The 16,366-nt window shown below is 41.5% G+C and overlaps 1 protein-coding gene across 24 annotated transcripts in view; it reads right to left on the bottom strand.

Moving 5' to 3' along the window:
• The window catches only part of celf4 (CUGBP, Elav-like family member 4), a 1,375,410-nt gene that overhangs the window by 12,082 nt on the left and 1,346,962 nt on the right, over positions 1-16,366 (bottom strand). For 11 of the 24 annotated variants that reach the window (XM_068049749.1, XM_068049669.1, XM_068050672.1 and 8 more), the window contains one exon: positions 8,529-8,612. The exons of 9 other annotated variants lie outside the window; for them this stretch is intronic. In XM_068049749.1, the coding sequence (XP_067905850.1) occupies positions 8,529-8,612 (84 nt within the window). Of the gene's footprint in view, positions 1-8,468; positions 8,613-16,366 lie in introns of all 24 variants that reach the window. 4 more of the 24 variants (XM_068049595.1, XM_068049518.1, XM_068049837.1 and 1 more) reach the window with 1 other exon arrangement.

Genomic DNA, 16,366 nt, shown 5'->3' with positions numbered 1-16,366 from the left:
GATACAAATTCGGAAAATATATTATTGCTGTATCAGGCATTGACTAGCACCCATATGGAGTCAGATACTCATAAGAAAGATATGATTGTCCTTGAGAGGTTACAACAGCTACAAAGAGGATTCCAGGTATTCGGAATTTAATTAACAAGGCAAGGTTATGGAAGTGAGGCCTGTTGCCTCTGGAAAAGGAACTTTGCAGGATTATTAAGGGAATTGACAAAATAGATCCAAACATATTGCTCACCAAGGTGAAGGGGTCAAACACCAAATTATACAAGTTCAAAACTAGGAAGTTATGGAAAAACTTACCATGGAAGGCCACATGAAACAGGCCACATAAGTTAGTTGAAGAGACAATTGGATGGAATTTCTTTGTGCAGAGTACAGGAAAGAGCAGTGTGCACACAGAACTGTTTCCTGTGTTTGTAGTTCTGTTGAAAAGAATAGTGTAATGGAACAGATAGCAGGGAAATGTAAATGTTGACAGTGTGTGGTTGGTACATTCAGTGGTTGGATGGGGCATGGTCACACAGTTCCAAGACTGGTGCAGTTTACAGCTGATATTCAATGCTAAGGCCATATAATTTCCACCAAACTAACCTAGATTGAAGTCCTAAAGTAGTCATTGGCTGTTGACCTACATGTTTATAATTTTCAATGGGTCACAATGGTCCTTTGCTGCTCCCTCTGCATGAACTGCAGAGTTCTGTAGGCTATAATTGATTTGTGGAGTAGTGAGGATATTGAGAAAATGAAGGTCCAAGTCCCACAAAGCAGGACACCGCCAAAGCTGGAAAAAGTAAAGGTAAAGACAGGATAATTTCAGATATAGCAATTAGGAGGTAGAATAGATCCACAGTTTTCAGCTCCTGGGAAAGAACTAATTATAGTGGGGCACAGTCCTGATTTCAACACAACATAAATGTCAGGAAGAGGCAGAAGAAACAGAAGGTCATGTTTGGAAAGAAAGTCCGGTGATACACTGATCATCCTAGCTGCAATAAAAAAGACAAAAAAAGATTGTGAGAGAAAGATTGGGGGCCAGAGATGAGCGAGAACTATCAAACAACAAGCTCTTTCCGGTTTCCCATCATATTTGGATATTCTGGAGAATTGCTTATTTTTGGGGGCATATCTAAGCAGGACTTTCAGTCAAGAATCTAAGTGGAGCAGAATCTTGGGTAGATTGTACATAATCTAGCGTAGGAGCCTTTCCTCTTTGCATGGTTCTATTCTTAATTCTTGATAGTTATGACTGTATTGATATTGATACATCACTATATACATCAAGAAAGCAATCCTATGTGGTTGCTTTTTTAACAGTAATAGTGAATATGTGTGTAATTCCATTATTTTGATAACATGTATGACAATATTAGTAATTTTTCATTATAAAGAACTTCTTTGCCTTTGTTAACTGAACCTATATCAACTCTATTGTCATAGAAACATAGGAACAGGAGTAGGCCATTTAGCCCCTTGAGCCTGTTCCGCCATTCAATGAGATCATGACCTAACTCGACACACCTGCCTTTGCCCCATATCCCTTAATATCCTTGGTTAACAGAAATATATCAATCTCTGACCTAAAATAAACAATTGATCTACCATCAACTGCTGTTTGCAGAAAAGAATTCCAAACTTCTACCACCCTTTGGCCTGAATTTTGTGCGCTACTGAGCACCGGCGATATTTCAGGCAAGGGCTCATTTAAATGGAGGGGGCGGAGCAGCCGCCCCCGATGACGTAGAAGGGGTGAACACTCCGTCCTCTGCGTGCCGGCGCCATTTTTAAAGGGCTTCAAGCCCTTTAGGTGCATTTGCATTTTTAGAGTCAAAGAATGTGCAAAATGCAGTTACACATGGAATTACAATTTCACTCCCCTTACTCACACCCCCAAGGAAGAATCCATTCATTAATTGAACATTCCCTCCCCAAAAAAACTTTTCCCCCGACCTTTCACAACTTTAAACCTTAACCCTTTCCCACCATTCCCACACCAATCAAAAGAGTTTTCCGTGCTCCCCCCGCCACCCCACCCTGAGAATTACACTCCTCCCCCCTCCTCACCAGTGTCTTGCCTCAGATCCCCAAATGACTTCTACTCCTGTTCCCCGTAACATCTTGACAACATCGATAAAATCAACCCTTAACTTCCTAATTTCCAGGGAATACCCTATTTTGTGTAATCTCTCCTTGTAATTTAAACCTTGGAGTCCAAGTATCATTTTAAAGAGTGTTCAGCAGAATTTTCTACATCAGTATGTTTCTAGTCCAAGCAGGAAGGAGACATTGCTGGATCTGGTTCTGGGGAATGAGGTGGGACAAGTGGAACAAGTGACAATAGAAGAACATTTATGGGACAGTGATCACAGTATCATAAGGTTTAGGTTAGCTATGGAAAAGGGCAAAGAGCAATCCAGAATAAAAATAATTAATTGGAGTAAGGCCAATTTCAGTGGGGTGAACACAGATCTGGCCCAGGTAAACTGGATTCAAAGATTGGTAGGCAAAACTGTAACAGAACAGTGGGCTGCCTTTAAAGAGATAGTGCGGGTACAATTGAGATACATTCCCACGAGGGGGAAAGGTAGGACAAACAAAGCCAGAGCTCCCTGGATGACAAAAGAGTTAGACAAAAGATGAGGCAGAGAAAGGGTGTGTATGACAGATGTCAGTTCATAATACAAGAGAGAACCAGGCTGAATATAGAAAGTTCAGAGGGAAAGTGAAAAAAGAAATGAGAGAAGCAAAGAGAGAGAATGGGAATCCAAAAGTTTACTATTGGCATATAAATGGTAAAGATGATTAGGGACCAAAAAAGGGATTTACGCATGAGGGCAGAGTGCATGGCTGAGGTCCTCAATAAGTACTTTGCATCTGTCTATACCAAAGAAGATGCTACCAAATTTGTAGAGAGAGAAGGTAGTCGAGACACTGGATGGGCTAAAACTGACAAAGAGGAGGTATTAGAAAGGCTGGCTGCACTTAAGGTTGATAAGTCACCAGGACCGGATCAGATGCATCTGAAGATATGGAGGGAAGTAAGGGTGAAAATTGCAGAGGCACTCGCCATAATTCTCCAATCCTCCTTAGATATAGAGGTGGTCCCTGAGGGCTGGAGAATTGCAAATATTACACCCTTATGCAAAAAAGGCTGTAAGGATAAATCCAGCAGCTACAGGCCAGTTAGCATAACCTCGATGGTGGGAAAGCTTTTAGAAACAATAATCCAGGGCAAAATGTGGATTAATACGTTCGTATGGTCATTAAGCTGTAGAATTCTCTTCCCCAGAGCAGTGGGGGCAGGGTCATTGAATATTTTTAAGGCGGAGTTCGATAGATTCTTGATTGACATGGGACTCAAAGGGTATGGGGGTAGACAGGAAAGTCGAGTTGAGGCCACATTCAGATCAACCATGATCTTATCAACTGGCGGAGCAGGCTCGAGGGGCCGCATGGCTTACTCCTGCTCCTAATTTGTATGATCCTATGATTCTAATTAAGGAAAGCCAGCACATTTTGTTAAGGACAAATTGTGTTTAACTAATTTGATTGAGTTTTTCAATGAAGTAACAGAGAGAGTTGATGAGGGTAATATGGTTGATGTAGTATACATGGACTTCCAAAAAGCGTTTGATAAAGTGCCACATAAAAGGTTTGTCAGCAAAGTTGAAGCCCATGGAATAAGAGGGACAGTGGCAGCATGGATATGAGGTTGGCTGAGTGACAGGCAACAGAGAGTACTGGTGAACTGTTGTTTTTCGGATTGGAGGAAAGTATATAGTGGGGTTCTCCAGGGGTTGGTATTAGGACCGCTTTTCAAAAAATCTATATTAATGAGTTAGACTTGGGTAAACAGGGCACAATTTCAAAATTTGCAGATGACACAAAACTTGAAAGTATTGTGAACTGTCAGGAGGATAGTGATATACTTCAAGAGGACATAGGCAGGCCAGTGGAATGGGCAGACACGTGGCAGACAAAATTTAGTGCAGCTAAGTGCGATGTGATGGGCATGTTGGTAGGAATAATGAGGAAAGGCTATATAAAATGAAGGATACAATTCTAAAGGGGATGCAGAAGCAGAGGGACCATGGGGTATATGTGCACAAATCACTGAAGGTGGCAGTGCGGGTTTCAAAAGCAGTTAATAAGGCATCGGATCCTGGGTTTTATAAATCGAGGCATAGAGTGCAAAAGCAAGGAAGTTATGGTGAACCTTTATAAAACACTGGTTTGGCCTCAACTGGAGTATTGTGTCCAATTGTGGGCACCACACTTTAGGAAGCACGTGAAAGCATTGGCGAGGGTGCAGAAAAGATTTATGAGAATTGTTCAGGGGATGAGAGACTTCAGTTACAAGGATAGATTGGTGAAGCTGGGTCTGTTCTCTTTAGAGGAGATGGTTGAGAGGAGATTTGATAGAGGTGTTCAAAATCATGAGGGGTCTGGACAAAGTAGATAGGGAGAAACTGTTTCTATTTGTGGAAGGGTTGAGAACCAGAGGACATTGATTTAAGGTGACTGGCAAAAGAACCAGAGGTGACATGAGGAAAAGCTTTTTTACCCATTAAGTGACCTGGAATGCACTGCCTGAGTGTGTAGTGAAGGCAGATTCAATCATGGCTTTCAAAAGGGAATTGGATAATTAACTAAAAGAGAAAAAATGTGCAGGGTTACGGGGAAAAAGCAGGGAAGTGGGACTAGCTGTGTATGTCTTAGAGAGTTGGAATGGACACAATGGGCCAACTGGCCTCCTTCTGTGCTGTAACCATTTTACTGTTGTATGATTTTAATGATCTATGTACTTGAACCCCCTAGTCTCTATGGACCTCCGCTGTTTCTAGCTTTGCACCATTTAGAAAGTACCCTGATCTATCTCGTTTCGGTCCAAAGTGGATGACCTCACATTTGCCTACAGTGAAATCCATTTGCTACAATTTTGCTCATTCTCTTAATCTAGTAATACTTCTCTGTAATTTTATACTTCCATCTACACCACATACAATATCCTCTACCTTTATGTCAACGGCAAATTTGGATATGGGGCTTTCTACTCCATCACCTAAGTTGTTAATAAATACATTCAATATGAAAGTGATCCACTTACCAACATCCTAGTGATTGTGATAGTATATAAGCACCATTGTGGTACATCCTGTTTTAGTAGCATCTAAGCCAATGCTCTACCGGTGCTATTGGTGGTATTCTCTCCTCAATGAGGCTTATGTGTAAACATGTTGCATAGAAACAACAGCTTTTTTCCAACCACAGATCAATTTATGTGAGATTGATTAAAGTGTTAGGCGTGGGCTCCCATCGGTGGTTTTCCCCATTTATTGCAACACGGAAAAGAGAGGATAGGGATTAGTAGTTTATTAAAATAATCTGTATAGCTGGGAGTAGGAAGCAATCCCTAGCAGAGTCATGCATTCTAAGAATTTAAACCTCAAAAGTGGTAAGGATCATAACCTCAAAGATACTGTGCTGTAAACTATTTATTAATGTTTATACTATTAGACTGCAAAGGTCCTACATTGAAATGGGAGCTCATGCTGATTAAAGTATGAGATGCAATTCTTTGTTTTGTTTTGGAACAGCCAACCTAATTTAACCTCTGCCCTTTTACCAATGTAGAACCCACAACACTGTGGCCATGTTTGTTTGGATATACTGATATAAAACCATCTTTTCTATCTGGCAAGAAACTTTGTACCGGTAAAGGAGCAAAGATTTCATTAAAAATGCTCATCTTCTCAGATAAACTAATACACATGCAAAATAAGCCTTTGCACTGGTGGGCAGTGGTTTTCAAACTATTCTGTGTGAAGAACAAATTGCAAATTCTGACACTCCCAGGAAGCCAGCCCATGTTAACATCTGAAGCACTGTGCTGGTTGCCCAGTGCTATTATTGCTGGAAATACTTTCTATTGGTCTACATCAACAGAAGTAAAGTTCTGGCATGGCAGCAAATGCAAAGGAATACAGAATTTGATAGCAGATGGACAGTAATCTGATGACCTTCAAAACACCTGGGAACCCTCTGCAGTCCCCTTGGGGTCTGGTGAGCTAAATTTGAATGCCAATGATTTAAAAATGTGTGTTATAGGCCACTTTCATGTAGTCTTACCAAAATGTAAAAGAATGCTTTAATCATAACTGAATGCCCTAAATAAAACAGTGCTGGGGAAGCTAATGTGCATTGGCTAGTCAGGTTTGAGGTTAAGTCACTGCACACCCCTACAAGATAAATAGACAATTTCCAGCTGATGTGAAATTTTAAACCTTTATTCTAATCTTTTTGTAATTAAGTTACGCATTCAAACTGCACTCCTGTATTTCTTAGACACTGTAAATGTCAAACATTGATTCGGAATTCTATGATAACCCTTTAAGGACCGGATAAAGAATCTTTTATCTTGAAAAATACGACTATCTTTTCTATGATTATAACATCAGCACATTGGGCCCCTGTATGTTATGAAATTGAGAACTGGTTAGAACTTTGTTGCTCATTCATAAAGTGATAATTTCTGTTCTTAGAGGATTTTTGAACCTATTGCAGCAATCCAATAGCAGTCCTTAAAGGGTTTTAAAATATTGTTGTGTCCTTTGGGGGAACCCAAGAAAATAACAATCAGATGAATTGGTAAAGTACAAGCCATGTGTGAATTATTGTATCTATTTTGTGAACTCAAAAAAACAGAAAAAAATAAATTGACAATATCGCACTTTGGTTACAGTACATTACCACTTTACTTTTACGAGCAGGGAAGACCAATATCCCATTGAGTGCCACAGGCATGAACAATTTCTGAAAGTCTTTCTTGAGAATAATGGCATGACCATTGAATAAAGTTTTAAAATGCCACATAAGCCAGATATTACCTTTGGTCTTTAGTTACATTTGTTCACAGTCAGGACTTGCAGCACACACCAATAGAGCATTTAATTTGTTAGAAATGACTTTAGTTCTTTGTATTTTTTTTATTAGTGACATGTGTACCATATGATGATATACAAAAATGGTGTTGGAAATCCCATTTTACAGTAAAACACATTTGAAAATCTCTGTTCCTCAGTTTAACAAACATACAACTTGAAATGTGAAGGAAACCATTGAGTACTGAAGGAGCATTTTTGTTAGAATTCAACTACTAAACATGCTGCGCTTAGCACTTTTGACTTTAATGAAACAGTATAAATTATGAAATATTTTGATGTTATCTTTTATTTATATTCCTCTCTGCATTAAATATGTTTACACAGCATAGTAGGTCATTCTGAAATGCTACAAAATGTACTTGATGTTCATTAATTAGGCCATTAAATCAGTAGAAGTGTTTACAGTGGGACCCACTTACAGCTTTTGATCCTGTTCAGGATCTTTTTCTGGAAGTTTTAAACATTATTTTTAGTCATTTGTTTAAAATCAGCAAAATTGTGTATTTTAAGTGTACTAATTAGAGTTCCACTGTATACAAGTTTACTTAATCAATAAATATCTTATTTCCTTGAACAGACGTTTATTTCAGGTGTAGTTAATGAGTTTGTTGGAGGCAGCACAAAAATACCACAAGGAAAAATAAGACTAAAACAACATTCTGGTGGTAACATGGCCTTGACCCCTTTCAACTGTTTATTTTGGCAAATCTGGTTATTTTGGGAGTATTCATTTCTCAGATTTTTGATCGACTTCCAAGCTTTATAAAAATATGAAGCAATAATGTTAAAAACAAGAAAAGTCAATGGCATGGCATCTACCTCAAGCACGAGCAATTCAGACCATCTCTTGGAGAGGTAACTTTCTTTTACAAGAGGTGATCAAATCTGTGCAAAATCCAAATGGAGATTACCATTCCCTTTCCAGCTCAATAGCAAAGGAAATGACTCAGCTACAAGCTTTCACTTCACTTTTGGAAAAATAATAAACAGAACAAAAAACAAGAAAACAAGAGCTGTCATCATCCAGACCCACTTGTGGCAAAGTCCAGTGTTTTGTTTTGTTCTAGAAAGCACTCAAGTTCAACTACGGCCAAGATTGGTGCTTGTTCCAAAACAGTTTTATCAGTCAGAAGATAATGTATTGTTTATGGTTTTGTTTAATTTTTCAGTTGTAACCCTCAACAGTGTGTACAAAAAATATTCAAGGACCTTGTTCCATTCAAGGAAATACAGTATTCTCCACATCTACGTACACGAGTTTCTGGTAATCTAGTAGCAAAGCAAGATATTGTAATGTTAAATATAATCCAAACCTTTTCCATCAGCAAAATAAATTGTTAGTTAAAGCCCCAGCTGGGTTGCTGAGGGGAAAGGTTAATCTACAGAAGAGCGGAATCCTTCATAATTTGCAATGACCCATTTTTTAGACAGTTATTTCAGTGTATTGACATAAAATCTAGTTTTTAAAATCATGTCTCACAGAATAGCAATTTAACTTTTTTTTTTATCTGTACCCACCAAAGCATTTACTTTGGTTTGTCGCTCGGTCCACAAACACTTTTGAGGAGATGACATTACCGAAAGGCAGGAACATTTGCATGAGCTCAGCATCTCCAAACTCCTGAGGAAGATGATAGATAAAAAGGTTGCAACCCTCTGGACCTGCAGAGAAAGGATTGCACTACATTGAAAGAGTTGACATGTGGTACAGAAACGGAAGACACTAAAACAAGCAGCTCAGTTCACAAACCTGTTTGAAAGAAGAATGCACAGACACATTAAGAGTCATTAGGAATAACAGGAGTCAGAAAACACTGGTGGGAGTAGTTTACAGGTCCCCCAACAGTAGATAGATTATTGGACAGAATATTAAATGGGAAATTATTGGAGCTTGCAACAAAGGTAATATATCAATTGTGGGGGACATTAATCTGCATATAGACTGGGACAATCAAATTTGCAACTGTGGTCGAGAGATGAATTTGTAGAATGTTTTTGTGACAGTTTCTTGGAGCAATACGTTGAAGAGCCGACTAGGGATAAAGCTTTCTTAGATCTCTTATTGTGTAATGGAACAGGGTTAATGAGCAACGTCGTAGTAAAAGATCCACTGGGAAATAGTGATCATAACACCATTGAATTTCATGTTAAGTTTGAAAGTGACACATTTCAATCACAAACAAGAATCTTAAACTAAACAAAGCCAATTACGAAGGTATGGGGGGAGAACTGGTTAAAGTTAGTTGGGTAAATAGACAGGAAGGTATGGCGGTAAAGGAACACTGAGAAATATTTAAAGAAACAATTCAAAAGGTTCAACAAAAGTACATTTTGTTCAAAAACAAAAACTCTTCAAGGAAGACCCATCCATGGCTCACTCAGGAAGTTAAGGAAAGTATTACACAAGAAATAGAAGCAGAAAAAGACCATATGGCCCATCAAGCCTGCTCTGCCATTCAATACGATTGTGGCTGATCTTGGGCTTTAATTCCACTTTCCTGCCTACTCCCCATATCCCTTGATTCCCTGTGAGACCAAAAATCAATCTATCCCAGCTTAAATGTATTCAACGATGGAGCATCCATATTAGACTAAAAGAAGAGGCTTACAATGTCGCAAAAAATAGTAGCAAGTCTGAGGATTTGGAATGTTTTGGAAACCAGCAAAGGGCCACCAAAAGGTTGATAAAAAGGGAAGAAATAGAATATGAGAGTAAACTAGCCAGCAATATAAATATAGATTGTATAGGTTTTATAAGTACATAAAAAGGAAGAGAGTAGCTAAAGTAGATGCTGGTCCCTTAGAGGCAGAGACAGGAGAAATCATCATGGGGAATGAGGAAATGGCAGAGGCATTGAACAAATATTTTGTGTCTGTCTTCACAGTAGAAGACACAAGTTTCATACCAGAAATGAGCAATAACCTCGGGGCTAAAAAGTGAGGAAATTAAGGAAATTTATATTGGTGAAGAAAAAATATTGGAGAAACTTGAGGGACTAAAATCTGACAAGTCCCCGGGACCAGATGGCCTACATCCTAGGGTTCTAAAAGAGATAGCTGCAGAGATAGTGGATGTGCTAGCTATGATTTTCCAGAATTCCTTAGATTCAGGAATGGTCCCGTCAGATTGGAAGTTGGCAAATGTTACATTGCTTTTCAAGAAAGGAGGTAGAAAGAAAACAGGGAACTACAGGCCAGTTAGCCTAACATCAGTCATTGGGAAGATGCTGGAAACTATTATTAAAGAAGTCTTAACATTGCACTTGGAAAAGCATAGTATGATTAGAACAAATCAGAATGATTTTACTAAGGGAAGATCCTGTTTGACAAATTTATTAGAATTTTTTGAGGATGTAGCTAATAAGGTAAATTAAGGGGAATCAGTAGATGTAGTATACCTGGATTTCCAAAAGGCATTTGATAAGGTGCCACATAAAAGATAAATAGGCAAGATAAGGGCTCATGGTGTTGGGGATAATATATTAGCGAGGATAGAGGATTGGCTAACAGGCAGAATGCAGAGAGTTGGCATAAATGCGGCATTTTCAAGTTGGCAGGCAGTGAATAGTGGTGTGCCACAAGGATCAGTGCTGGGGCCTCAGTTATTTACACACTATATTAATGACTTGGATGAAGAGACAGAGAGTAATGTATCTAAGTTTGCTGATGATATAAAGCTCGGTGGAAAGGTAAGATTTGGGGAGGACATAGAGAGGCTGCAAAGAGATAGAAACAGGTTAAGTGAGTGGACAAGATAACAAACGGAGTATAATGTAGGGAAGTGTGAAGTTGTTCACTTTGGTCGTAAAAATATAAAAGCAGAATGTTTTTTAAAATGTGTGAAACTGGTAAGTGTTGATGTTCAGAGAGACTTGGGTGTACTTGCACAGCAGCAGGCTATTAGGAAGGCAAATGGCAAGTTGGCCTTTATTGTAAGGGGATTGGAGTACAGGAATAAAGAAGTCTTACTAAAATTGTACAGGGTTTGGTGAGACTGCACCTGGAATACTGTGTGCAGTTTTGGTGTCCACATTTAAGAAAGGATATACTTGCACTAGAGACAGTGCAGTGAAGATTTACTAAATTGGTCTCTGGAATGAGCAGATGTCCTATGATGAGAGGCTGAGTAAATCAGACCTATATTCTCTGGAGTTTAGAAGAATGAGAGGCGATCTAATTGAGACATACACGATTCTGAAAGGGCTTGATAGGGTACAAGCTGAGAGATTGTTTCCACGGGTCAGGGAATCTAGAATGTGGGGGCACAGTCTCAGGATAAGGGGCTGATAATTCAGGGCTGAGAGGAGAAATTACTACACTCAAAGGGTTGTGAATTTTTGGAATTCTCTACCCCAGAGGGTTGTGGATGCTCCATCGTTGAATACATTTAAGGCTGGGATAGATAAATTTTTGTTCTCGCAGGGAATCCAGGGATATGGGGAGCGGGCAGGAAAGTGGAATTAAAGCGCAAGATCAGCCATGATTGTATTGAATGGCGGACCAGGTACGATGGGCCATCTGGTCTACTTCTGCTCCTATTTCTTGTGTTCTTGTGTCATGGCTAACTACGTTATGATTTTGCTAATTTCTATGCCTTATTATCATACAAAACAGGCAACTCATCAAAAACCTACCTCAAAAGAACACATTTTGTGGCCTGTTACTTGTATTAGAATATTGAACTTTCAGTTAAGAAAATAAGCGATGGTAAGAGATCAACTAAACACCAGGGGTATCTTATAGTGCTTGTCTTTCAATCAATCTGCCTGTTCTTATAGATGACCTTTCCAGTCTGTACCCATTTCCACATCAAGCGCTCTCATCAAAAGCACAGCACTGATTCGATGCAGAGGAAAGCTTACTGGCTGCCACATCCAGTCATGAATGCTGGTGGACAACTAAACAATTAATGGGAGGAGGAGGTTCAATGAACATCCACATCCTCAATGATGCCCAGCACCTGAGTGCAAAAGATAAAGCTGAAACATTCACAACCATCTTTAGGCAGATGTTCCAAGTAGATGATCCATCTCGGCCTCCTCCTGAGGTCCCCACCATCATAGAAGCCAGTCTTTAGCCAATTCAATTCACTCCAAGTGATATCAAGAAAAGCCAGAGTGCACTGGATATGGCAAAGGTTATGGGTCTTGACAACATAGAACATAGAACATAGAACATTACAGCGCAGTACAGGCCCTTCGGCCCTCGATGTTGCGCCGACCTGTGAAACCATCTGACCTACACTATTCCATTTTCATCCATATGTCTATCCAATGACCACTTAAATGCCCTTAAAGTTGGCGAGTCTACTACTGTTGCAGGCAGGGCGTTCCACGCCCCTACTACTCTCTGTGTAAAGAAACTACCTCTGACATCTGTCCTATATCTATCACCCCTCAACTTAAAGCTATGTCCCCTCGTGTTTGCCATCACCATTCGAGGAAAAAGACTCTCACTATCCACCTTATCTAACTCTCTGATTATCTTATATGTCTCTATTAAGTCACCTCTCCTCCTCCTTCTCTCTAACGAAAACAACCTCAAGTCCCTCAGCCTTTCCTCGTAAGACCTTCCCTCCATACCAGGCAACATCCTAGTAAATCTCCTCTGCACCCTTTCCAAAGCTTCCACATCCTTCCTATAATGCGGTGACCAGAACTGCACGCAATACTCCAGGTGCGGCCGCACCAGAGTTTTGTACAGCTGCAGCATGACCTCGTGGCTCCGAAACTCGATCCCCCTACTAATAAAAGCTAACACACCATATGCCTTCTTAACAGCCCTATTAACCTGGGTGGCAACTGTCAGGGATTTATGTACCTGGACACCAAGATCTCTCTGCTCATCTACACTACCAAGAATCTTCCCATTAGCCCAGTACTCTGCATTCCTGTTACTCCTTCCAAAGTGAATCACCTCACACTTTTCCGCATTAAACTCCATTTGCCATCTCTCAGCCCAGCTCTGCAGCCTAGCTGTAGCACTGAAGACTTGTGCTCCAGAATGAGGTGTGCCCCTAACTAAGCTGTTCCTGTACAGCTACAAGACTGGCATCTACCCAACTAAGTGGAAAATTGTCCCAGTATAAAAAGCAGGACAATTTCACTCTGGCCGATTATTGCCCCATTACTCACTGATGTTCAGTTTGGGTTCTGCCAGGGCTACTTGGTTCCAGACCTCATTACAGCCTTGGTCCAAACGTGAACAAAAGAGCCAAATTCCACAGATGAGGTGAGAGTGGTTGCCCTCAATATCAAAGCAGCACTTGTCTGAGTATGGCATCAATGAGCCCGAGTAAAACTGAAGTCAATGTGGATCAGGGGAAAACTCTCTACTGGCTGGAGTCATTTGTTACGGACAGGTGGTGTGGATGGCTTCCATTTTTCACCTCCCAACTGACCACAATCGTGTTTTGTTATAAATGGTGCATTAGTCCTTGAGTGTTTTTAGGGTGAAATAAACAGGGAAATGACAGATTTTCTGATAGGTTAAAAAAAAACTATTTTTAAACATTTCCCAAAATGGTCGCAACCTTCACCCACTCACGCATTCACACACACATGCTTACACAAGAATAGAGAGAGAGAGAGAAATAAAAGGGTGGGATGCAATCAAAGCCCAAGATGATATAAGAGTTTGTGGTTTACAGAATACTGTTGAGTCTTCTCAGCAGTGAAGTCTTTTTTAAAAGGTACAGGCCTGGAAGTTTGCAGTCTTGAACTTGCTGAGGTGTTGGAGAGTTCTAGTGGTTAAAACTCAGCCCAAAGTTGGTGGTGTGAATTTGGTTTACCTTTTTTAAAAATTCATTCATGGGATGTGGGCATCACTGGCTATGCCAACATTTATTGCCCATTCAATTCAATTCACTCCATTTATTGCCCATCCCGAATTGCCCTTGAGAAGGTGATGGTGAGCTGCCTTCTTGAACGGCTGCAGTCCATGTGAGGTAGGTACACCCACAGTGCTGTTAGGAAGGGAGTTCCAGGATTTTGACCCAGCGACAGTGAAGGAACGGTGATATAGTTCCAAGTCAGGATGGTGTGTGACTTGGAGGGGAACTTGCAGGTGGCGATGTTCCCATGCATCTGCTGCTCTTGTCCTTCGAGGTTATAGAGGCCGCGTGTTTGGAAGGTGCTGTCTAAGGAGCCTTGCTGTGTTGCTGCAGTGCATCTTGTAGATGGTACACACTGCTGCCACTGTGCGTCGGTGGTGGAGGGAATGAATGTTTGTGGATGGTGTGCCAATCAAACGGGCTGCTTTGTCCTGGATGGTGTTGAGCTTCTTGAGTGTTGTTGGAGCTGCACCCATCCAGGCAAATGGAGAGTATTTCATCACACTGCTTACTTGTGCCTTGTAGATGGTGGACAGGCTTTGGGGAGTCAGGAGGTGAGTTACTCGCCGCAGGATTCCTAGCCTCTGACCTTTTCTTGTAGCCACGGTATTTATATGGCTACTCCAGTTCAGTTTCTGATCAATGGTAGCCCCTAGGATGTTGATAGTGGGGGATTCAGCGATGGTAATGCTGTTGAATGTCAAGGGGAGATGGTTAGATTCTCTCTTGTTGGAGATGGTCATTTCCTGGCACTTGTGTGGCGTAAATGTTACTTCCCATTTATCAGCCCAAGCCTGGATATTGTCCAGGTCTTGCTGCATTTCTACATAGACTGCTTAAGTATCTGAGGAGTCGCGAATGGTGCTGAACATTGTGCAATCATCAGCGAACATCCCCACTTCTGACCTTATGATTGAAGGAAGGTCATTGATGAAGCAGCTGAAGATGGTTGGGCCTAGGACACTACCCTGAGGTACTCCTGCAGTGATGTCCTGGAGCTCAGATGATTGACCTCCAACAACCACAACCATCTTCCTTTGCGCTAGGTATGACTCTAACCATCAGAGAGTTTTCCCCCTGATTCCCATTGACTCCAGTTTTCCTAGGGCTCCTTGATGCCATACTTGGTCAAATGCTGCCTTGTTGTCAAGGGCAGTCACTCTCACCTCACCTCTTGAGTTCAGCTCTTTTGTCCATGTTTGAACAAAGACTGTAATGTGGTCAGGTGCTGAGTGGCCCTGTCGGATCCGAAACTGGGTATCACTGAGCAGGTTATTGATAAGCAAGTGCTGCTTGATGGCACTGTTAATGATACCTTCCATCACTTTGCTGATAATTGAGAGTAGACTGATGGGGTGGTAATTGGTCAGGTTGGACTTGTCCTGCTTTTTGTGTACAGGACATACCTGGGCAATTTTTCACATTGCCGGGTAGATGCCAGTGTTGTAGCTATACTGGAACAGCTTGGCTAGGGGTGCGGCAAGTTCTGGAGCACAGATCCTCAGTACTATTGCCGGAATACTGTCACGACCCATAGCCTTTGCAGTATCCAGTGCCTTCAGTCGTTTCTTGATATCACGCGGAGTGAATCGAATTGGCTGAGGTCTGGCATCTGTAATGCTGGGGACTTCAATGGAGATGGATTATCAATTTGGCACTTATGGCTGAAGATTGTTGCAAATGCTTCTGTCTTATCTTTCGCACTGATGTGCTGGGCTCCCCCATCATTGAGGATGGGGATATTTGTGGAGCCACCTCCTCCAGTTAGATGTTTAATCATCCCCACCATTCACGGCTGGACATGGCAGGACTGCAGAGCTTAGATCTGATCCGTTGGTTATGGGATCGCTTAGCTCTGTCTATTGTATGTTGCTTGTGCAGTTTGGCATGCAGGTAGTCCTGGGTTGTAGCTTCAGGAGGTTGACACCTCATTTTGAGGTATGCCTGGTGCTGCTCCTGGCATGCCCTCCTGCACTCTTCATTGAACCAGGGTTGGTCTCCTGGCTTGATCGTAATGGTAGAGTGGGGGATATGCCGGTCCATGAGGTTACAGATTGTCATTGAGTACAATTCTGCTGCTGCTGATGGCCCACAGCGTCTCATGGAGGCCCAGTTTTGCATTGCTAGATCTGTTCAAAATCTATCCCATTTAGCACGGTGATAGTGCCACACAACGCGATGGATGGTATCCTCAATGTGAAGGCGGGACCGTTTCCACAAGGACTGTGCGGTGGTCACTCCTACCAATACAGTCATGGACAGAAGCATCTACGGCAGGCAGATTGGCGAGGACGAGGTCAAGTATGTTTTTCCCTCGTGTTGGTTCCCCCACCACCTGCCGCAGACCCAGTCTAGCAGTTATGTCCTTTAGTACTCGGCCAGTTCGGTCAGCAGTGGTGCTACCGAGCCACTCTTGGTGATGGACATTGAAATCCCCCACTCAAAGTACATTTTGTGCCCTTGCCACCCACAGTGCTTCCTCCAAGTGGTGTTCAACATGGAGGAGTACTGACTCATCAGCTGAGGGAGGGCGGTTGGTGGTAATCAGTAGGAGGTTACCTTGCCCATGTTTGATCTGATGCCA

The sequence above is a fragment of the Heterodontus francisci genome, chromosome 1 (assembly GCF_036365525.1).
Source record: "Heterodontus francisci isolate sHetFra1 chromosome 1, sHetFra1.hap1, whole genome shotgun sequence".
NCBI lineage: Eukaryota > Metazoa > Chordata > Chondrichthyes > Heterodontiformes > Heterodontidae > Heterodontus > Heterodontus francisci.
Note: the sequence above shows the minus strand (reverse complement) of the source record. Positions and strands in the feature narration are given on the sequence as shown.